General features: G+C 43.5%; 1 protein-coding gene across 6 annotated transcripts in view; it reads left to right on the top strand.

Moving 5' to 3' along the window:
- TNIK (TRAF2 and NCK interacting kinase) overlaps positions 1–23,597 on the top strand; it is a 385,050-nt gene that overhangs the window by 268,308 nt on the left and 93,145 nt on the right. For all 6 annotated transcript variants that reach the window (XM_057738433.1, XM_057738432.1, XM_057738430.1 and 3 more), the window contains exons 8-10: positions 11,519–11,573; positions 13,594–13,672; positions 21,107–21,282. In XM_057738433.1, coding sequence (XP_057594416.1) covers positions 11,519–11,573; positions 13,594–13,672; positions 21,107–21,282 — 310 coding nt within the window. The remainder of the gene's footprint in view (positions 1–11,518; positions 11,574–13,593; positions 13,673–21,106; positions 21,283–23,597) is intronic.

Raw genomic sequence — 23,597 nt, 5'->3', positions numbered from 1 at the left:
TTGATTCCTTTTACCCATTTTGCACTCCCTCCCACCCCCCTCCTGCTATGGTAACCACCAGTCTGTTCTCCGTAACTATGTGTTTGTTTTTGTCCTGTTTGTTGATTTATTTTTTATATTCCACATATAAGTGAAATCATACAGTATTTGTCTTTCTCCATCTATCATATTTCACTTACCATAATAGTCTCAGAGTCCATTCATCTTATCACAAATGGCAAGATTTCATCTTTTTTATGGCTGAGTAGTATTCCATTGTGTGTGTGTGTGTGTGTGTGTGTGTGTGTGTGTGTGTGTGTGTACACACACTACATCTTCTTTATCCATTCACCCATCAGTGGGCACTTAGGTTGTTTCTATACCTTGGCTATTGTAAATATTACTGCAGTGCTTGAGTCTTTTCCAATTAGTGTTTTCATATTCTTTGGATAGATACCCAGAAGTGGAATAGCTGAATCACATGGTAGTTCTAGTCTTAATTTTTTAAGCAATCTCTGTACTGTTTTCCATAGTTACTGCAGCAGTTTACATTCTCACCAACAGTATACGATGGTTCCCTTTTTCTACACACTCTCCAACTCTTGCTATTTCGTGTTTTTTGATTAAGCCATTCTAACAAATGTGAGGTGATGTCTCATTGTGGTTTTGATTTGCAGTTCCCTAAGAAGTAGTGATGTTGAACATCTTGTCATGTGTCCATTGGTCATTTATATATCTTCTTTGGAAAAAATGTCCTTAATCTCCTCTGCCCATTTTTTAATTAAACTGTTTGGGGGTTTTTTTGGTTGTTGAGTTGTATGAGTTTTTAATCTTTTGGATATTAACCCTTTATAGGATATATAACTTGCAAATATCATCTCCTATTCAGTAGGTTGTCTTTTTGATTTGTTGATGGTTTCCTTTGCCATGCAGAAGCTTTTTATTGTAATGTGGTTATTTTTGCTTTTGTTTCCCTTGCCTGAGGAGACATATTCAAGAAGATATTGCTAAGACTGATGTCGAAGAGCATACCACCTGTGTTTTCTTCTAGGAGTTTTATGGTTTCAGGTCTTATATTCAAATCTTCAATCCATTTTGAGTTAATTTTTGTGTATGGTGTAAGATGCCAGTCTAGTTTCATTCTTTTGCATGTGGCTGTCCAGTTTTGCACCACATGTATTGATGAAACTTTCCTTTATCCATTGTATGTTCTTGGCTCCTTTGTCTTAATTAGTTGTCTATATGTGTGGAGGGCTTCTGATTCTGTTCCATTCTGTGTGTCTGTTTTTCTGCCAATACCATGCAGTTTGTTAATCACACTGATTGATTCCAGGTTGAACCTTCCTTGCATCCCTGGAATAAATCCCACTTGATCCTTTTAATGTGGTGTTGTTTCGGTTTGTTAATGTTTTGTTGAGGATCCTTGCATCTATGTTTGTCAGAGATATTGGCCTGTAATTTTCTTTTTTTGTCTGGTTTTGGTATCAGGGTAATGTTGGCTTCGTCAAATGAATTAGGAAGGGTTCCATCCTCTTTATTTTTTTGGAAGACTGTGAGAAGGTTAGGTATTACATCTTTTTTGAATGCTTCATCAGTGAAGACTCTCGGTCCTGAACTTTTGTTTTAGGGGAGGTTTTTGATTGCTATTTCAATCTCCTTACAAGTGATTGGTTACTCAGATTTTTTATTTCTTCATGATTCAGTCTTGGAAGATTGTATGCTTCTAAGAATTTATCAGTTTCCTCTAGATTGTCCAGTTTGTTAGCATATAGCTGTTCATAGTAGTCTCACAGTCCTTTGTATTTCTGTGGTGTCTGTTGTAACGTCTCTTTTATTTCTGATTCCATTTATTTGGGCCTTCTCTCTTGTTTTCTTAGTGAGTCTAGCTAAAGGTTTGTCAATTTTGTTTTTTCAAAGAATGTAGGTGCATGAACTTCTCACCAATGGACTTTAATGCCTTATCTTACAGATATGGAAACTGAGGACCAAGACCTTTGCAAATGCACACCCAGTTAGAGATCTTCTCACAGACTTGACCCCACAGCTCCCAACTCTCTGTTCAGAGCTCTTCCCCATATATTACCCTGTTCCTCTCTGATGCACTCCCATATAAATATCCAATTTACCAACAAAACAGCCTCTGAAGAGTATATTTGAAGAATTCTTCTATTAAAGAACATTTTTAGTTTTCTACATATGGGGTTATTATTGAAATCAGGTCACAAAGATGCAAACATTGCAATGTCTTTGGGAACCAGTGTCTCAGGGCACTGACAAAATTATTTGCTTCTTTGGAGAAATGCAAGCTTGAAGGTCTAAAAACAAAATAATCTCCTGTAAATTTCCTCCTTTCAGAGTTAGTCACTGTAATAACCTGACAACAATCTGTCTGAAAACAGCTGCCAAGTTAAAAATTAATCTCTTGCCAAAATAAATGTCATTTATTTAAACTGCTAATGAAAAGCACATTTAAATAATTTGATTTGCAGATCCCTTCAGAGGAGCCACTACAAAATATATGTCCCAGACCAGGTATGCATATCATAATTGGCTATAAGCAATTCTTCAAACTATAGTTATACTTAACAAGTGCTAACTAGTCTACATCTGGGCCACAGATATCTTAGACTGCTTTATAACATACCACGGAGAATCAGAGTGTTTCATGCTTTTAACAGCTTAGCCTTTTCAGTATTTTGGCTGGCTGTAGTATATATGGGACTTTTGTTCTGTGGCACAAAATAGATCCTTGTGGGACATCCCTAGTGGTCCCATGGTTAAGACTCTGCACTTCAGATGCAGGGCGAGTGGGTTCGACCCCTGGTCAGGGAACTAAGATCTCATATGCAGTGCAGTGCAGCCAAAAATTTTTTAAAATAAAATGAAAAAAAAGATCCCTGTGACTTAGTTGTTTTCAGTAGAGTAACTAGAAGAGGAATTCCTCTGGTCAAGCTGAAGCTTGGAATTAAACTGATATCTTAAACCTCTTTCTTCAGATTATGGCTAAGGAATGTAGTTTGGGATCAGTGAAAAAGTTTTGAGCCTATTGCATACCCCTAGGTGTGGACAAAGCCTGGTGTGTGAATAATCGCAGGGAGCATCGTGCTGCACAGGGTGATTTCAGAGATGCTGGAAGGTCCATGTGGCTACGAAAGTACCCTGAGACATTAACACGTTGAAGATTCCTTTCTGTGTCTTTTGTTAAAAATAAAGAATCTTAACGAGAGAACAGATTCAACCATATCTGTCATTTTAGACCTTAGTGCGAATTCGATTTTTAGGATTGTCACAAATGTAGGTTGTACAAGAGGAAGAAGTCATGGCAAGAATATGAGCTTCACTGGTCACTTGTCGTGGGTGAAAGAAGGCGCATGACAAAAGGGCGGATTAGGAAGACCAAGCAGAAAGGAAGGTTTGGGGGTTCTTTGAAGATTCATTTCAACTACTTTGCAGTTTTACTGTGGATCAGAGAAGAAGCTATACTTTAAAGAATGTTTCTACTTCTTTCTTGGCATCAGATCTTATTCTTTTTTCTGTTCACTATGCTTAGGAATGTGGCCTGTCACCAGGAGACGGCTTGACAATACATTGACTTTCAAAGCCATTTATTCATTCTCTCAGCGTGTATTTATTGAATGCCCACTATGCAAAAGGAATTAGCCAAGCTCTATCTGTATGTGCAGTTTTCAACTAGAAAGTCCATTTGCAACCCCGTCAAAGCTCAATGGTTTGTTACTGTGTGTTTGGTTGTCCATTTGAGCCAGCTTGTGTATCCCAGCCTCAGAAACTGATGTCAGCATTTTGGGCGCTCACGTGCTGTAGATACTTTCATTCTAGAGGGCATGTTTAGAATAAAAAATGACTTGAAGGCCACTGGGCTTTGTTCAATTTTCTATCACAAAAGCCCTTTCTTTAAAATAAAGAGACAAAACGCAAAAGAGTATAGTTGGGTTTTACTATAAATATCTGATTATTTCTTGAATATTATTTATTATTTTATGTCTACTGTGTCTTTAGAAACTGCTATAATTTTTTTTAAACTAAAGAAATTCAATAAAATAAGAGCCTCTGTAGGAAAGTAGTCTGAAGAGCTCATGCTTTTTTTTCTTTTGCAATCTTGTTTTGTCTGATATCTACTGGGTGCAGTAAGTAACTGACTGAAAATAACCCCTATCCTGAGGAGGAGTGCCAGAATCTCATTTGCCTGGTGTGTTCACTTTCCCCTAGAGGCCCTTCCTTTCTTGTTTTCAGAAAATCTGTCAAAACACTTCAAGTAAAAGGAAAGGTTTCATTTTCCTGATAAGTATGTGGGGCAATAATGAAAGCTTTCTCATTTAATAATAAGCATTCAAAAGACTTGGAATTAATAAAACTGTTCAGAATTCCTAGGCTGTTTAAATTGTTTTTTTTTTTTAACTAGAATTTCATTTCAGTTGGATGGGATTTGCCAAGGATTTTATCATCCTATGTATTTATTGCTTTAACAGAACTACTCACGAAGGAAAGTTCTCTGTGGCCAGAAGCCCATGCATAGGGAATTGGCTGTATAAAAGCCTGGCACATCTGCCCACTGGAATACTACACAGCCATCTGAACAACGATGTAGTGTGTATATATGCAGTTGGGCAGATCCCGAGATACAATGTTAGGTACACAAAGCAACTTGCAGTATAGTACACATAATAGGGACTTATTCTCCCCTACCCCGTGGATAAATGGCATGTGGATGGAAAACTGAAACTTTTTATTTTGTATATCTTTCTGTCCTGTTCTAATTTTTTAACGCAGGAACCAGTCATGCTTTTATAGTAGTTTAGTCAAGTAAGAGAAGTACAGTGAAGTGGCATACCCCCTCAACCCCACCGCCAAGGCACTGGCCCGATCTGTGTTCACGTCGTTTGTTATTCACCTAAACTCTGTTTATGAGACGTTGCACACAGATGCTCTGGACCATTTAAAGACATAGGTGTCTCCTGCACGGTTTCGGTGCGTGTTGTGTTCTGGCTGTAGAGCAAGTACTCATTCTCCTGTGTTACGGGTCATAGGCTTTCTTCAGGCAGAATGAAAAGAGCATCTTACCTGTAGGTAAGAGGCTCTACTGGAGATAACGTGAGCACCCTGACTAGTGGGGGGAGCATCACCGAGACGTATGCGGGGTGTCACCTGAGAGGACGATGCTCACGTCGGCAGAATGAGGTTTACTTCTCAAACGAGGCCTGGCCTCAATCTATTGAAATTTCAATGAATGTTCCCATCTCCGTGCGGTAAGAAGGAAGGATGATACAGACACCAGCATTATTATTACAGTGGAAACAAACCTCTGTTAGACATATTTCTCATGCTCTATGTTCACACCCACCTACACAGGATTCCATAGTCAGACATATCACCACCTCCTCTGGGCTCCAGGCTGATCCCCAGGTGAAGAGAATAAGCTGTTCTTCCAGCATTTTCCCTCTGGTCAGATAACACATGTAGATGAACAAGGGACTCCGTGAGAAATGAGATTGTGAATAACTACCTCTGCTTGAATATCCTCAGCCCCTCTGAACTCACCACCCTGTGTATATACAATGTAGCGTATAAGTATATAACATAGGGAATAAGTCAGCCATTTGAAGTTGGACAGGAGTGGTTTAAAATGTAGAATTCATCTCCTTGCACTGTATTCCTTCAGGGAAGTTATTTAACCTTTCTGAGCCTCTGTGAGAATAACGATTGTATATTACAAGGTTATATTAGAATAAAGTGAGCTAACGTGAAGGAATTAATTCAATGCCTATTTGGTAAATACTCAATATATGATAGTTAAAATTTGTGCTTATGTGTCATATGAAGGTACTGCCATTTGGAGCCATTTTGACAAAACAAATAACAAAAACAAAAATCCCCCCAAAACATCAATATGATAGGATTGTAACTGTCTGTATTATACACCTCTAATTATCTGCTTACATTGAGCCAGAATCTGCTTCTCTATAAATTCTATCTCTAGATTAAGGTGCTGCCCTTATGGACCCCATACAGTAAATTCAATTTCCTTTTCCCAGCTGGAACATTGCCAGAAAGTGAGTAATGAATAAATTACCCAACAGAAGATTAATTTCTGGTCTCCGTAAAAAAGACCGATTGCTTGGTCCTGGTAAAACTTGGTGGAACCCACTGCATCTGTGATGCCTGTTGTGAAGCTACTGTCTGTCAGCTCTAGACCACCTTGCTACCCTGTGCTGTGGGATGATGGGGCCAGGACTCAGCTAACCCCATTTCTACCCGTCCATCTGGGTAGACTGCAAGGCTGGAGGAGGAGGGACACGCCCTTTCCTGTTTGCTTCCCCTAAGCTTCCTGTTTGCTCCTGCATCCTCCCAGCAACTTCTTTGAGGACCAGGGTTCCTTGTCACCTTACCTGACTCAGGTTTGCTGGTTGAGCTGCCGGTCAGTGATAACTGGACCTCAGGATCTGTCTGCACCAGTATTTATTAAATACCCACTATGTACATTGCATTGTGTTATGAACTTTGCATACATTATCTTATTGAATTCTCGTATCAACCCTGCCAGGTAGGTGTTCTCTTCGTGCTACAGGTGAGGAGGTGGGTTCAGAGGAGTCCAGGGGCTCGCCCAGGTCTGCTGGCTGCGCAGCATGTGTTCTTTCTGCCTCTCGGGGCACACTGGGGCTCTTCTCCTGGGCCCCCCTGCCTCTCTTTCCTTGTGTGGCTGGCTTGGCCATCTGAAAATGTTCTTTCCTTCACTTGTTGAGCGGCCCAGCCCCAAGAGGAATGCTCTCTCGTTACGTGCAAGTTGCTTTCGTGCCAGCTGGCCCTCCACCAGCCAGAAGTTGTATGCTTGCCTCTCTGCCTTCTCAGAGGCACTAGAATTTGTCTCTGTTCTGTTTGTCATGCACACAGGACTGGGCTGTTAATCATGCCACAGACCAGGCTGCACAGCACCTCCAGAACAATGAATTACCCAGCTCCTGCCAAGATGAGTCACACCACGGCCACGAAGGGAACTTCTCTCTCCTCATCTTGTTCCTCCCTCTTTCCTCTCTCGTCTCCTGTGATCTGTCTTGCCAGTTGTAATTGGAACATTTTCTCCCATATTTAAGTTCTGAAGTGTCTCTGGGACTTGCTAATGTATCCAAAGGCTTAAACAAGGCCCGTCAAGGACGTTTATTGCTTTCTAGCATGGGCAGTTAAGCGCAGCTTACAAGCAGCTCTGGGTATGTACAGCCAGGAATATAAATGTTCCTTTTGGAATACAAGAGAATCCCAGAGGGGCGGGGGGTGGGGGCAAAAAGATCCTAATGATATCAAATAAAGGCTTAAAGAAGAAGTAATTTCTGGCCTGGTCATGTGACAAAGATTGCACAGGAGTTGGGATGCTGTGACCTTTGGTTTGAAGGGGTCGTTTGGGAGGTTTGGGGAAGGCGGCCTAAGAGAGGATCTGAGATGCTGTGTACTGAATAAAGAAAGCATCTTTCTTCACTAACCCTTCCTGCTTCCGATGGAATAAATCCAGGATCTCCTGACAACTGGGACTTCTCTTTTTCCTTACTGTCAAAATATGCTTCCTCAGATTATTGCTCTATACATTTGATCGGTAAGAAATGCTTTTAGCTGTACTTACGTTTCTTAAGTCACCGGAAGCCGGGAGGCAGGCAGTCCAGGGTTGATGTGGTGGCTCATTGATGTTTTCAAAACCCAGGCTCCTACCTTTCTGCCGTGTCATCATTAATTTATTGACTTATTGCCTCATGGTGCAAGATGGATGCTATAGCTGCAGGTAGCATAGTTTCGTTCAAGGCACTAAGACGTGGGAAAGAGTCGTCAAGGCGCCATTTATATTTGTCACTTATTTCAGGAAAAGCGAAAGCTTCCCCCCCCCCCCCCCCCCCCGAAGCCCCCGGAAGATGTTTGCCTGGGTCTCATTGACCAGAACTAGGTCACGTCCTTAACTGCCATCCTTAGTTGCAGGGAAATGTGGATAAACACGTTTAGTTTTCCTATACTCTGAAGTGGAGGCAGCAAGGGAAGTGGGGGTTGAAATGCCTGTTGGGTTAGCCGTGAGCAAAGAGAGGGCAATCATAGAAGACTAAACTCGGCAGGCAAAACAGACTCACCTCACAGCAGAGGACGAGGGAATGATTAATATTGGAACCTGGACTTGAATCCAGGTCTGTCTGACTTAGAAGACTATTCACGCTGCCTCTCGGAAGTTGAACACTTGTTTGGCGTGTGCCTCACTGAATCTCAGCACCTTCGTTTGAGTCGCCAGCGTCTTAAGTTACCTGTAGACAAAGAAGGAATCTGAAGCGATTATTTTATGGGCCCCTAATAAGTTGGTTTTTCATAAGTGCATTCTCAGGTCCTTACATTGTGATGATAGTTAAAGGAAAAAGCCTAGGAGGCAGGAGACCCAGCTCTGATTAAAACCTGGTGCTGAGTTGCTCTGTGATCTTGGGGGAGTCATTTGTTTCTCATCTGTGAAATGAAAAGTTGGACTAGATGATCTACAAAAGGTCTAACAGCCTTCAGACACTTAGGTTTGGTTCCTTTCTCTCATGCATCTTTCATATGTTCGTTCATTCAACAAGTATATAATAAGTGCCATTAGGTGCCACGGACTGTTCTGGTGCTACGTACCAGTCAACAGAACAAAGATCGCTGCCCTGGTGGACGTCGTGTTCGTGTGTGTGTGTGTGTGTGTGTGTGTGTGTGTGTGTGTGTGTATGTGTTAGGAGCAGGGGACACAAACAATGAACACAATCATAATGAATTAGTGGCAAGTCAATTACACCGTTGTTGGAAGGTGATCAGTTCTCTGGGGGACAAAAGTTGGACGGGGGACGGGTCCTGGCAGCGCTGGGAGAGAGGTTTGGGGGGCCTCACTGACAACGTGGCGTCCCAGCAAAGACTTCACGGGGAGGGGGGAGTCAGCCGGGACATAGCTGGGGTCGGTGCTGCAGGCAGGGGGAAGAGCTGGAGCCAGGCCCCAAAGGCAAGAGTTTGCCTGAGTTTTCTGAGCATTTTCTTGCCCCGTCTGAGGACCAGCCTGGAGCCTTTCTTATCCCAGTTCCATCATTTCCTTTCAGCTGTGTTGGCTTTCTAACCAGCTCAGGCTTCCTAGACTTGAAGGTCATTTTACTGTGAGCCTGCGGTGGCAGGTAGCGGCGTAGACCCTGGCCCCCGCCTTCATATTTGCACCTCGGCTCACACTGCAGAAACACTCGGTTCCTTAGAGATGCTGGGAAGGTGGTGAGGGAACGACCGAGACCTGGAGTCTTATCAGAACAGCCTGGTCCTCCGTCTCCAGACTGTTCTTGCTGTGTTTCCTGTTAAATGCCTCCTGCACAGTGAGTGACTCAGGGTTTTCATCATGTTCCCCAACGACTGTCTGTGTCAGTCAACCATAACGTTCCAGGTACAAGAGAGCTCTGTGTTCATCTTTACCGGTTACTGCCCCTGAGCCAGCCGGTGGTGGGTGGGCTGGGCCTTCCCCATTCGCTCCGGAAGGAAGCTCAGGAGCGTCAGTGAGCAAGGTTAGCAGCCTATGGGAAGACTCAGCCACCTTCTGGGCTGTGCCAGCCGTGTGTGTGTGTGTGTGTGTGTGTGTGTGTGTGTGTGTGTTCAATGACAACTTTGAATACGCCTTGCAATGGAACCAGGAGAAAGGATAATAGTTGCCTCTTGAGTTGTGTTCTGTGCAGAGAAGTTACTTGGAATCTGTGAACAGTGGTTTTGTTCCGATGCGTTGTTATCCCCAGTTGGACTGAGAACTTGGAACATGTATGTGGACAGGTTGATGGGCTCGTGAGTGAAAGAATCCTCTGCCTTGATCCTAGTGTGGGGTTACTGTGTGCCCCAGCCGCCTGCCCGAAGGTAGACCCCACTTTAGGCAAGAGTCTAGGTCCCCCAGAAAGCCCCCTCTGGGTTATATGGGTTTTGGTCCAAATAGTGAACAAGCCTGAATGTCACCCACAGGATACTGAGAAGTTTGATTTTAAGGAATGGCTCAGGGTGGATTTCATAGTTCCCGTCCAGTTACATCTCCTTTCCGTGTGGCCTTGATATTTGTTTGATGGGAATAGCAAGGAAAGTTAACTTTGATCTCTGAAATCTGAGTGAGGTTTCAGGTGAGAGCTTGGAATTATGTACAAAACGCAGGATACATTGAAAATGAAAGGAGGGTGAGAGTCTTCATCAGGATTGTGGGCCATTGATCCAAATTTTACACATGTTTTCTTACCAATCTTTTTTGGCATTTCCTAACTTGGTTTTCCCATCTTTTGATTTGCTTCCTTCCTGTGCACTGTTTATAAACTACTGAGTGATGGGCACAGAGTGAGGGAGAAGCATAGTACTGGAGGTGGGGATTGCACAGGTTGAGGCGGAGGCATTAGCCTAGAAAATTCTGATAAGAATGTAAAAGTCAGTCTGAGAATAAAATGACTATAAGGGTATAGGATTTCTATTTTACATATTTGTCTACTTACAAGAGAAAAGATATTGTCCATTCAGTCAACAAATATATCGAGCACCTGCTACTGTGGCCGACTCTATTCTAAGCACTGAGATACAGCAGTGAACACCACCATCCAAAAGCTTCCCATCCTCATCTTGTTTGGTTAAATGATATGAAATTGCTATTTTTGTAGATTAAAAACAATTGACCATAAATACTATATGATCTAGCATCTACTGTGGGATTTAGCCATTCTACTCCTAGGTTTTTACTTAAAAGAAATAAAAGTATACATTCATACGCAGTACATAAGTATTTGTAGCAGCTTTATTTTTAATGGCCTTGACTGGAAACAACCCAAATGTCCATCAACAGGTGAATGGATAAGCACATTGTGGTATATCCATACGGTGGAACACTGCTCAGCAGTAAGAAGGACCGAAGTACAGATACACGCGGCAATGTGGATGGACCTTAAATACATTATGCTAAGCGAAAGAAACCAGAGGATTTTCGTTTTATACAAAAGTTTAGAAGATGCAAACTAATCCATAGTGACAGAAAGCAGATCAGTGATTGCCTTGGAACAGGAACTGGGGCTGGGGGCAGGAACGGCAGGCGGGAGAGACTACGAAGGGGCAGGTGGGACCTTTTGGGGGATGGATGTGTTTGCTGTCTTGTTTGTGGTGATGGTTTCACAGGTGTATACACACATCCAACTCTTTCAAATGGTACTCTTTGAATATGCGCAGTTAGTTAAAAAACAGTTGAATAGCAGCAATTTCATATGGTTTAATCAAGAGATAAGTTTTAGTGATACATTAATGTTTGAAACCGTACATTCATTTTTCATACGTGTATTGAAAACTCAACAGTGTGTCAGGCACCATGAAAGGTATTATCAATGAAAAGTGAATGAGGCTATTCTTGCTTTTAAGCTTAGTGGGCGATATCGGTTTGTAAAGAGACGGCTGGACGGCTTTCCCACAGGCGGTTCTGAAGCACTTACCAGGTTTAGCCAAGTTGTCGTTTGTTGACTGCATTAACACATGTGTCTGTGCCTTCCTTCTTTTTCAGAGTGACTTGTGGTCTTTGGGAATCACCGCTATAGAGATGGCAGAAGGTGCTCCCCGTAAGTACCTTCCTCTGGGTGAAATCTGTTGCTGGTCTGCTCTGCAGGTACGGACGCTTCCTTGCCAGGAGCTGCAGTAGCTTTATTTCTGCTACACCGAGCCCTGCATGGACTCAAGCTGGCATATTGAGAAAGCAGAGTCATCTTAAATCAACCAGGAATCCATTCATTTCAGAGTGGTGGGAGGATCTTGTGTTTCTGAGGGTTAACAAGAAAGAAAAGAGAAGCAAACTCGGAGGAGCCTTGTCTGTTTTATAGATCCGGTGTGCAGTGTATTCTTGAACTACTCTCCACCTGTGGTAAAACTGGGACCAAACCATAAAGACTCTAAATGGCAACGTATCGAAAATTCAAAGCCAATTTTCAGGGCATGGGCTCTGCGAACACTTGCACTCAGTTGCTCTCATTCCTATTAAAGTACCAATGTTTAGATTTTTAGATTTCTCTGCTTATTGGAGACAGAGTGACCAGGACTCTAGCAACCTGGAGAACCTTTCCAGTTTCCTGGAGATCTGGAGCTCTGGCCCGCAGAGAACCTCCCCAACCCCGGGGTCGCCACGAACATGCGCCTCAGAGACTCCACCCAGGAAACGCAACTGACCAGGGGCGGCTACCACGATGGCACTGAGGCTGCACCGTTGAGGGCCACGCCCCAGCAGTGACCGAGTGTGGCAGGCGTATAAGGCAGACCCTTTCCTGGAAGACAGGGGATGCCTTGGAAGGCAGCTTTCACTCCTTAGTTTCCCGCCTTGGTTTCCTTAGACTGCAGGACAGCCTAGCACCCTTCCACCTACGTTTTCTCCCCCCCGCCTTCACGCCCATCAGACTTGCCAGCAATCTGACAGCTCTCCCAGCCTTCCCTGGCTCCCTCTCTATTTCCTTTCAGACAGGAATTTCCCCAAGTAATATCTCCTCGTGTTTAATACCGCCTTGGTATCTGCTTTGCAGGGGACCTGGACCAAAGCAGGCCCCTCATCTGTATGACGGGTCGCGGTGCTCATATGACTTTTCCCCTCAAGTTAACAGTTTTCTTACCTCTCACTGCAGAGCTGTTAGAATTCATCTGTAGCATAATTGGAGTGCTTACTGACAACATTCCCCTCATGCACAATTCTAATAGGCATTTATGAATCAGAAAAATAATATCGGCATATCATCATATCGAAACCATATCATCAGTCTTAATGAGTCGTAGAGGGGGCTAAAGATGCACTTCCACCCACCGAATCCTTTAGCTTTGGGGGAGAATGTGTTCTTATTCTAGGCACAAAGCAAAAGGTACCCCCAGATGTTTGAAAAGTAAACTAGTGAAATGTTCTGATTAAAATAAGAATGTATGTGTTTTCACTATAAATGATAATGTCATCCATTTGAGATATTTTTATGCCTCTTCTGCCAGACTTTCCTTTGCCTTAATCCTCTGGTCTTCCTGGGGCTACTGAACAAAATAAAACCAAAAAAAAAACCAAAAAGCAAAAAAAAACCTGAAAAGCCTGAAAAGCCATTCAAGGTGTTTGGAAATATAGATAGAAAGGGGTTCTGGTCTAGCGCTTTATACTCCAAAAATCCATGCAGATAACATTGCTTTTGGATGAGCCTTCAGCGTCTAAGAAATAGACAGTGGATTATCAAATATCTTTTATAATTTGGGATTTTACTCATTAAAAATAACTTACCATCTCCACTGTAGTTGTTATCTTGATGTTGTTTACTTGGAGTCTTAGATGGTTATTTATAGCAAAGCTAAAGTTGTTGAGCCTTTAACTTATTTTCCTTAAAAATGTAGTGAAAAGTAGACATGTTAACAAGCTCTAGTTAAAATATGTTGGATTTTATGAGACTCCTGTAATCAACTCATTTAACTGCTCACCAGACGGAAGCTTTTTGATCTTCTGACGCTGCTCACTGGACATGCCTGGACTCAGGGAGCCATTTGGCCGCGTTCGTGGCACGGCTAGGACGGGCTTGGCCTGGGTTTGGGCTCCTGACCCGAGCTGGCCCTGGTTTTGGTCTCTTGCAGCTCTGTGTGACATGCACCCCATGCGAGCCCTCTTCCTCATCCCCCGGAACCCAGCGCCTCGGCTGAAGTCTAAGAAGTGGTGAGTTTGGTCTTCGGTGTTTTGCAGATCCAAGGGCAGGGTCTTCTGTGATTCTCTTTTGGATGAGCTCAGATCCTTAGGTCCTGCTGACAGGATTAGACTAATATGTACTGAGACTTGGTGAGTGAGTTCCCATATGCTGTCATTCATCTTAAAGTACATATTGAGGACCTGCTATTTGCACAGGAAGTCCTTATCTTCACACCTTCAAGGTAAGGAAATATTTAGCTAAAATGGGTAGTGGAACCCAAGTAATGGCATGGAAACGCTTTGATTTATCACTCTGAGTAATATCTTTCCGGGTAGCGCAGAACATCTCATCAGAAAGGGTGATAGTTTAGAATCAGCCCATTAGATTGGCTGACTTTTCTTCTGTTCCTTAAGACATTAATTCCCTAAATGCATTTTACACACTTGGTGGTATGGGAGATGATTTCACTGCTCTGTGCATGAACATTTATCATTTTTATTTTTGCTGCTGCTTTCTCTTTATGGAAAGTGATACTGGCTTCTTATTTTGGGCAGTGATATAACCTTTCCACTTAATAAACTAACTCACATAAAAAGTGACTTAATTTAAAGAAAAATACTAAGTGAATACTTGTACGGATGGTGAAGTGTATGGTAAAAAATTGTGTTGGTAGTGTGTGACTGACTGGAGTTTGGGAACAGAGTTCTACAGGTTAGGCCAGGGGCCGGACTTCCGAATTTTTGTGCACTTACATCAGGGTCTTTGTATCTTATCATTTTCTGACAAGAATTCATCGCTCCTCCCTTTCTCCCTGTGGATATGGTGTATCCTCCTTGGTACATTCTCACTTCTGATTCCCTTTGCCCTGGGCCCAATTCCTGGACCACTTATGACCTCCTACCCTTTTCTAGAGACATATTCTGGGCAGCTGAAGCATGAAGGGACAAGACTCTTCTGCCCCTTTTCATACCACTTCATGTCCGGTCCTTGCCCGAGGCCCTCTTGTTTCTCACGCACCCACGCAGCTTCACCCTCCACTGTACAAGAGCAATCTTAATTAATACCATCAACCAGGAATGATGTAGCGACCCTGGCAGAACAAGAGAAAGGCCTGCTGCGCAGAGAGAGGGAAAGGAAACCGCCAGAAGAGACGACAGCCTCGGAGTTCGTTGCCTAGGGCTGCACAGGGAGAGAGTGGGAGTTGCCATGGGTAACAAGGAGGCACAGCATCCCCCCTCCCCTCTCCGGAGGGTCACCGTGGTGTGAGATCATCCGTCTCCCCAGCAACCGCCGTCCACTGGGCACCACACAGCACGTGATCCCCTGGCACCCAGAGGCCGTGCTTCCTCCCTTCTCTCTGGAACAGACTCCCGGGGAGGAGTTGGCTCCCTTCTGCCCCTCGGAAGCGTCAGCCGCACTGCGAAGCCCTCCGCTAGCTTCCCGCTCGTCCTTGGTGCCGAGCCTCCCAGGAGGGGTGGGGGTGCTGCTGTGTCCAGTGGGCCTCACCCGCCCTGTCCCCTCCCTACCTCCTCTGCCTTCACGGCTGCCGAACAGAGGTTCTGAGCTGCACCACAGAGGACAAACGGACCATTGCACGTGTGTTGTTTGCCCAGCACAGTGTGGCCAGACACCGAGTTTCAGAAATACCTGTGTTAACTGCCAACTTCAAAAAATCCGGCGATCGAGCAGTTCATGGAGATTTCTGGCCTTTTTTTTTTTTTTTCGCAAAGGTGCGGCCGTGCTGCGCTGCCCAGTGATGCTGCTCCCCTTTAGGGTGAGACCTTGTGCTTCTGCCCCAGTCACTGCCTCTCCCAACCCAGAGGCTGGAATCTGTTGGTCACCACACTTGTCCTGTTTCCTTCTTACCCCTGGTCTGCACTGACATTTGTGGGACCCACCTGGCCCCGCAGGAAAGTGAGTGACCAGCCCCTGCACTATGGTTTCCGCGTCCGTTGACCTTGCTCCAGCGAGAGCAGCCCTGCACTGACCTTGTCTGAGACGTACAGACTTGGGTCGGGGGGAATACAGGCCGACTTCTCTGCTTCAAACCTTTGGCGGTGAGAGCTCATGTTGATAATGCCGCAGGGAGCTGGATCAGTCCAGGAACAGTGAGGAGGCTGGGCCGCCTTCATCACCAGCCTCCTTGCACGCCCTTGCCTGGCTCGGAAGGAAAGCCAGTTAGGAGCAGGAGACCCACACTGCCAGGCAGGGGATGGGAAAATGACTTGGCTGTTTGAGAGCAAGGCAGGGGAAAGAAAAGCCCCAGTAAAATGCCCTTTCTCACTCTGAACCCAGCCTTTATGTAAGAAGGTTGTGCAGCCCCTGGCCCCAGGACACTTGGTGTGGCTCGAATTTCTCTGCAATAGAATTCCAGTGTTGAAGTGAAAAGATGTAGGTACTTCAGAGTACTTGCCTTGAACAACCAGGTCCAAAGTGATTTCAAGTAGGCTAGGGTTTGGGAGGAAGTAAAATAGTTCTATTTTCCTTTTCCTTTTCCCCCCTTCTCCCCTAACAAAAGAAACAGAACTCTAAAATGTTCTCTTATATCCAGCTATTCTCTGCTTAAATGAGCAATCAGATGAAGTGCACCTTTCCTAGCGTATATTCCAGCATATGACCAAGGGGGGCGCCATTGTGGCGGAGACGGCAGTGAACCCTTCATTATAAGCATTCAGCAGTGAACCCTTCATTATAAGCATTCCTTTCCAAGGAACATGACTGAACCTACAACATACAATGCATATGTATGTTGTAGACTCAGCACTTATATATGTGTGTGTGTATTTAAGATATATATAAAGATGTATATGTAAATTACATATTTAATGTTTTATATTTTTTAATTGAATGAACGATTCTTTTAAATTCTGTAGTGCTTTACATTTTCCAAAAGTTTCACACACATGATTTCATATAATCCCATAATAATCCTTTTTCTTCTTAACCACAACCCTGCCAGACAGATGCTCTGAGTCGTCATTTTATGCGTGGGAGCCTGAGGCTTAGGTAGGTTATGCTGCTGGCACAAGGCTGTGTAGCCTTTGTTTCCCATGTTCTTTCTGCTGCACCATTTGACCTCTTAAAGTTCAAGGTTAAAGTGGTAGAGATAGAGCTGTACTAGTCCCTAAGTGTGAGCACTTTTTCCTTGAGCCTTAATATCAGGGAAAGAAAGGCAGTAGCACTGCTGTTTTCTCCTCTCATTGTGGGAAGAAAGGAAAGCACCCCTGCGAGCAGGAGCCTGGCCCTTCCTACCCCAACAGCGCGTGAGAAGAGGCCATGGGCTAAGGTAGTCATGTGGTCAGGGCTTCAGTCAGTGTTCAAGCAGCTCAGACATTTGGTAATTAGGCCTCCAGGAGGGTTATAACCTCTGTTGAATCAGAGGAGAGCAAGGATGCTCTCACCATCTGTCTCTATCTCACCAAATGACCAGGGAGGTGGTTTTCCCATGTTCCCCTCCCGTGTCTCTCCTCCTGCTATGTGTGTGTGGTTGGATTCAACCCACGTGGGTAACTATCTCCTTTAAAAGATTTCCTCTCCCTTCTCTTCCCACCGTGCTCACCCTGGCTCTGCTGTCCTCACGCATATACCCCATGCCGTAACGTCCCTCCAGCGGTCTCTGGAGAAGGACGGAGATGACTATTCCTGTGAAAGATGGTTGGTCTTGTCCTTTTCACATGCCCTTTAAATGTGAAGATTCCACAAAAGGCAAAGCAGCGTTCGATTGAGCTCACTGGAAAAGTCATAACTGCTTATCACTGGAAAGAGGTATAAGATTCCTGGTCCAAACCACTCATGCTCCAGATGGAGACTGGAAGCCTCTGGTAAGGTTAACTGGCTTATCCTGAGTCCCAGGCTCATGGCAGCCTGGAACCGCAGCCTTCTGCTTTTACTCCAGAGCTTACAACCATTTCTGTTATCTTGTGAAACACCGGTTATGATTCTTGCTGGGTTATTAAGCACTTTTGTTTTAGAGATGACAGTGCTCTTTGGGGAAGGGAGGGCAGAGACTCTGAGTAAAATAATGATCATAGAAAGGAAATATCAGAAAATACTTCAAATAGGCTGAATTTATTAGTAGTAGTGTGACTTTGGACTTTACTGAAATCAAAACAAGAAGTACCACACAAACTTTTTAAAGTAACCTTTTTTGCAGTCTCCTTGGCGATAATAGTGGTCCTGGTGACTTTTCCTGCTAACACATCTAATCCTAGTATATGTAAAATAATTCCCGTAAAGAACTCTATACTATTTGGTTCAACCCAAGTGGGGAAAATCACCTTCAAATTTCTACTCGTAGCCCTCAAGGCAGATCCTCCTATTCTTTAAGCCTGGTGATGGTCAGAGATGCTGGGACATTGTCATCATGGTAATAGTACTAACAATAGCAATCGCAGCAAACACACATACAGCATTTATGATGTAGCAGGCACGGTTCTAAGTATGTCACGTGAATTAACTCATTTAATCGTCACAATGGTCTTTTGAGATAAGAACTAACAGTATCCCCATTTGCAGCCGGGAAAACTGAGGCACAGAAAAGTTAAGTAATCTGCCCAAAATCGCACAGTTAGTAAATGATGGAAACTGAAGTAGAGAAAAAGAGTAGTTCTGGGCAAGTGCAAATTTTAAAGATCAAATTGCATTTAGGGAGTCTGAGGATTACCAAAAACTTTTAGCCCAGCTGGTTATAATGATTAATGTAATCATTGTTCAGGCATTTTAAATTCCTCTAACACAATTTAATACATAAACAGGAAAAATCTGGGAAGATAAAGTGTTCAGTGATACTGGTATTAGAAGAGCTAGTGTCTCAGACTGTAAGCACCGATCACTAACATTTATCTCTTGGTGCCAACCCTTGGGAAACTAGTATTACTAATCTTGAGCTTTTTTTTTTTTTTTTAAGCAACAGAACTAAATGATGAGCAGCCAAGACTGAAACAAGAAAGTTATAGAAATGTACTTTAAATCTATTAGGCCTCTCAGCAAAAGAGTCAGGTGATGCTCAACATAGGTGAAGTGTTTCTACTTTTAATGAAATGTGTAATTAAGCGTATCGATTCTTTGGTCACACTAACTTAAATGGAGACAATGAATCTTTCAAGATTTGTTGTAAGTAAGCATTATTTTCTCTTCTTTGAGAACCATTTGCAGATGGCGTGGGATAGACTGCCAGCTTTGTAGTTCTACACACCTTGGCCCATCCTTTGGGCCCAAAAATATTCTCTTGAATATCTCTTGAGGTTCCTTCCTACCAGGAGAGATACTGGAAAAAAGACTCTTTTATAGCTAGTTCCATTAAACTCCCTGAACACTCTCTTATCCTGGAGATGTCTCTGACTTTTGTGAGGTGTCAGTATCAGGGAGGGGAATGTACAGTCTATTAAGTCTGGATCTCTTTTTAAATAGGGCATGATTTTCTTTTATTTATCATCCCCTAATGAATAGTTGAGCACTTTATAAAGAACAAGCTATTTCTTCCAAGTTGCAAGCAGAAAAAAAGAGAACTGCCGTTTGCATTCCTCGTGAATATTTAATAGCTTTCTGTCTTCATTTGTTTTTGTTTTCATCTTTTTAATGCTGATTTTCTACCTAGAAGAGCACTGCATGGAGTTTGTCTATTTCTTTATGCAGGTTAACCTTATTCTTTTCAGTTTATTCCTTAGGACAGTCCATTATTTCATTATGGTTTTTTTTGGTTGTTTGTTTGTTTGTTTTGCAAAGTCCTTCCTTACATGATATCACATTAGTGCCTCCGTAGATTAATCTGATGGATAGAAAGTGTAGTAAATAATTTCTTCTCTTTAAGCCTTCCTCTCTGTCCCTCAGAAGCACGGATTTGAAGCCACATTACAGCTTTTGTCCAGAATGCTCACCGATAACCATTCATGCATTCATTTGTTTGCTGAACACGTATAGTGTGCTCATGGGAGGAAAGATGACTCAGGCACATCCCAACTCGGGGGAGAATTTCCAGCGTGGAGGAGGCAGGGGTACAAGCTGAACCACTTAAAGGGAGGTGCTTAGAATGTCCCTCCTGATGTTACTATGTTTAGTCCTCAGTGTTTCCAACCCTGATTCATCCTGAGCTGACCCTCAGGTGACCTTTACTTCTAAGTAAAATAATTTAAAAGCTTGAACATAGTCTGGAAATGTAAGGAGGAAAAAATACCAATAGTTCAGTACCACCTTAAAAACATGAAGCAAAGTGAACACCTGCCTTGACCTGGGCAGAAGTGGAGAGTGGTGCGTATAGCAGTGCCCTCTCACATTTGAGTCTTGAAGAACACACTCACCGTTGTGTTCTGTGTGCTGTTGACACCTTTCAGGCCTGAAGGTTGATGGATAAGGTCTGCTGGGAAGCTTGGGGACGCTTGCTTGGAGATCCGCTCCTGTAACTCCCCAGTGCTCCACAGGAGGGCAACAGAGAGCGCAAAATAGATTCATTCCTGAGCAGGGTGGGGACGGTGAGGAGGTGAGCAGGGCTCCCCCAGGGTCTCCGAGGGTGAAGTGCCCTGCTGACAGTGGAGCGCCTGGGACAGGCATGCTATAGAGTCATGAGCTTAATTATTTATGATGCTGAACAATTTCTTGGAACTTCAGCCGCCACACGCATGCCCAACTCGTGAATCACAGCTCAAGTCATCATTAATTTCTACCACGCTGTGGACGTGTGCCCTAGCCTCTGCCCTTGTGCGTCTCTAGCACAGGGTTTATCTCTGAGGAAGTGGTGCCTTTCTAGAAGGAGAGAAATTTGCTTCTGGGTATAAACTTAGTCCCTGTAAGTTTCCAAGTCTGTGGATTGATAGCAAAAACATGCACATACGTCCTGTTCTTCGTCACTGGAAACCAGAGTTCAAAAGTGATTCTGAACTTGCCAGTTAACACATTTGCCTGATGTTCATTTTACCATATAAGAATCTTGCTCATTTCTACAGAGTGTACTCCCCCTTACCTGTCCTACCCTGGTTTTACTTTTCCCAGCTTGTGTTTTCCGACTCCTTTAGACAACTCCTCAGTGTCCCCTGACATGTCGTATGCTCAATCCCAGCTCTAGTTTTTCACTGATTTTCTACCTCCCTGAACTGTCTTTTCTTTCCCAAGAGTGATTTTTCTCCTAATTCTTTAAGGCCCAGCTCTGGTTCCCTCATTCCAATAGACCTTCAAGGTGTGATTCTTTGTCTTCTCTGTTGCCTGTTGGTCTTTTGTGTGATATCATGTATAAACTGTGCAAAAATGCTTTTATGATATAACTACTATACACTGTCTGCGTTGTGTGTTACCCCATTGCACCTAATGAAGAACCAGGCTGACTTTGTGATTGGCTCCTCCCTATGCAGCTGATTGGACCGATTCTTGTTGTTGTTGTTGTTGTTGTTGTTGTTCTAGCATTTCAGAAAATGTAAGTTTGCTTTTCTTTGGATTGTCTTTTTATCTGTGGGTTCGTCTCTTCCGTTTGGCAGGTCAAAAAAATTCCAGTCCTTTATTGAGAGCTGCTTGGTAAAGAATCACAGCCAGCGACCAGCAACAGAACAACTGATGAAGCATCCATTTATACGAGACCAACCTAATGAACGACAGGTCCGCATTCAGCTCAAGGACCATATTGATAGAACAAAGAAGAAGCGAGGAGAGAAAGGTGAGACGCACGTTTGTATTTCAGTGAGGGAAACAAAAGACGGAGTGAGTCATGGGCTCTTGATGTATTGGAGGGACCGAGGGGATTTCAAATAGGCCTGCATTGTGCTTTAGTGTGAAGGGCTGCCCCTGAGATCACAGCCTGTGGGCACGACTAGGGGGAGGCTGCTGAAATGGAATCTTTCATGAAAGAATAGAACTGCGAGAAATATTACCTTTTCCAGGCACCGAAGAGTCATGTTGAGTGATACTACGAAGTGGTTTAATACGACAAGTAATTTTCTTAATTCCAATGAATATTCATGTTTTGAAGACTAAAAATTTACAGAAGACAGTCAACCTTAAAAAAAAACCATCTAGTTGACACTTTTCAGTCCTGGCACTCTTCACCATTTAATTTTTGGTGCTCTGAGGCTCATTTCTAATTTAGTTATTTGGAAGTCAGAATGACTTTTATTATAGTCACAGCAGTCAAAGAGGTTGCTGGGCTGCTATATGGAACATGGAATTTTCTTCTCTATAGATTCAAAAACTCTTTTCTCATATCTCTGGCTGTTAGACCACACTGTTTTTTCACTGCATCACTGGAAAAGATGTGAGTCCAAACTTGGGGTCCTGAGACTATGCCCAAGTTGTTTGAATAGAGACTCAAAAGTCCTTAACTAGCATCCTGACCAAGGTGAAAACTCATGCAGTCTGGGGCAGGTTTTATGACTTAGTTGCATAAGGAGGTAGGGAAGGTTAAGAATGGGAAGGAAAGTGGGGGATGCAGAGAACAGACACTGGGAGAGCTCCCTGGTGGGAGCAGGAGGGGGAAAGCTGGAGGGGATGACAGTGAGAGGGCCGTATAAGGCTGGCTGGGTGAGCGCTGAGCATGCGGGGGTGGGTGCGGGGGGGAGTAGCGGGGAAGGCCAGGGACCGAGGGTGGGAGGTACATGGTGGCTTCACTTCTATCCTCTCCACCTTTCTCCTCTGTTCTTCATGATCCAGAGGGAGCAGGGGAGGGTGGTGGGCGACACAGGACAGAGGGTGCCTTCCTTTTATTTGAACGTCTCTTCTTTGCCTGCAGTTAATATCTGTCATGTGGCGAGGTACGAGCAGGGTCCTAGGGGTGGGACGGTGAGCAGTGTAAGAATCAGGACTGGGCAGAGGGAAGAGCAGCAGAGGCTAAGGGAGAAGGAGAAATCCTCAATGAAGTTTCAAGGGAAGAGTTTCTTCTTTGCAGCCAGCCTTGGGGACGTAGGAAAACCTGTGATCAGGTTAGACCAGGAGCAGGAGGTTTTGAGGCTAAGCCAAAAAAGAGGCCCATCTCCAGTTGTTAGTGGGTGGAGATGGATGAGGTGTCAGCCAGAGCCCAGGGAGCTGGGAAGGCAGCCCAAGTTGGAGGAACTAAGCATGGAGAGAAATATAGGTCAAGGTCAAAATGTGCCAGGACTGATTTTTCAACTGCTACTTATTAATAGTGGTCTTGGGCCACTCCATGAAGTCAGAATTTTAAAGGGAATAGTTTAGTGTTGATCAACTATACTCCAACATAAAATAAAAAGTTAAAAATTTTTTTTTTAATTTTAAAAATAAAAATAAAGGGAATAATTTAGGGCAGTGTGTCAGATGTGCAGCCCATTAAAGGCTGACATTTCTAAAAAGAAAATTTATTTTCCTGAAGGTATATAAGAGTAAGTTAAATGCTTGCACTCTTGTTTTCAGACTCAAATTGAGTTCAAATTCTACTTCTTCCCCTTAATGTTTATGTGAACTTCACCCCAGTTTTCTCATCTTCAAAATAGGAATGAGGATATGATAATAATTAGTATCATCTAATTACTTTTCCAAAGATTAAATGAGAGAATGCATGTAAAATACTTAATACAATGTCTGGCACATAGATGTACTCAATAAATATAAGCTATTCTTTTTTAGACAATTCTTTATTGACCTGTAATTTTTTCAGTACTGTTCAAGGTTACTTTCTGAGATCATGTGACCTCTTTGCCTCTGACTTGTGAGTAAGAATGGGTAAAGCTTGTGCCCTGGGTTGTTTTCACATTTTGGGGGCACAAACTCCAGAATGTCACTTAGAACTCACCATCCCATGAAAACAGACTATTTTTAATGTGTTCCTTCTCTGCAGAGTACAAGAGTAGGATTCTTAGTAGTAGGTATACTTGAGAGTTGCATGGTGATTCAAGGAACCTAATTCTGTTTGGGCTTTGAGCCCCCAAAAGCCTTCTTTTTTGTCTGCTCCCCAAGAAAGAGTATTGCTCAAATGAGACTTCATTCCAGTTGCTCGGTTACTGAAACACTTTATGAAGGTTC

This window comes from Hippopotamus amphibius, chromosome 6 (genome assembly GCF_030028045.1).
Source record: "Hippopotamus amphibius kiboko isolate mHipAmp2 chromosome 6, mHipAmp2.hap2, whole genome shotgun sequence".
Lineage (NCBI taxonomy): Eukaryota > Metazoa > Chordata > Mammalia > Artiodactyla > Hippopotamidae > Hippopotamus > Hippopotamus amphibius.
This window is presented reverse-complemented; position numbering and strand designations above follow the sequence as displayed.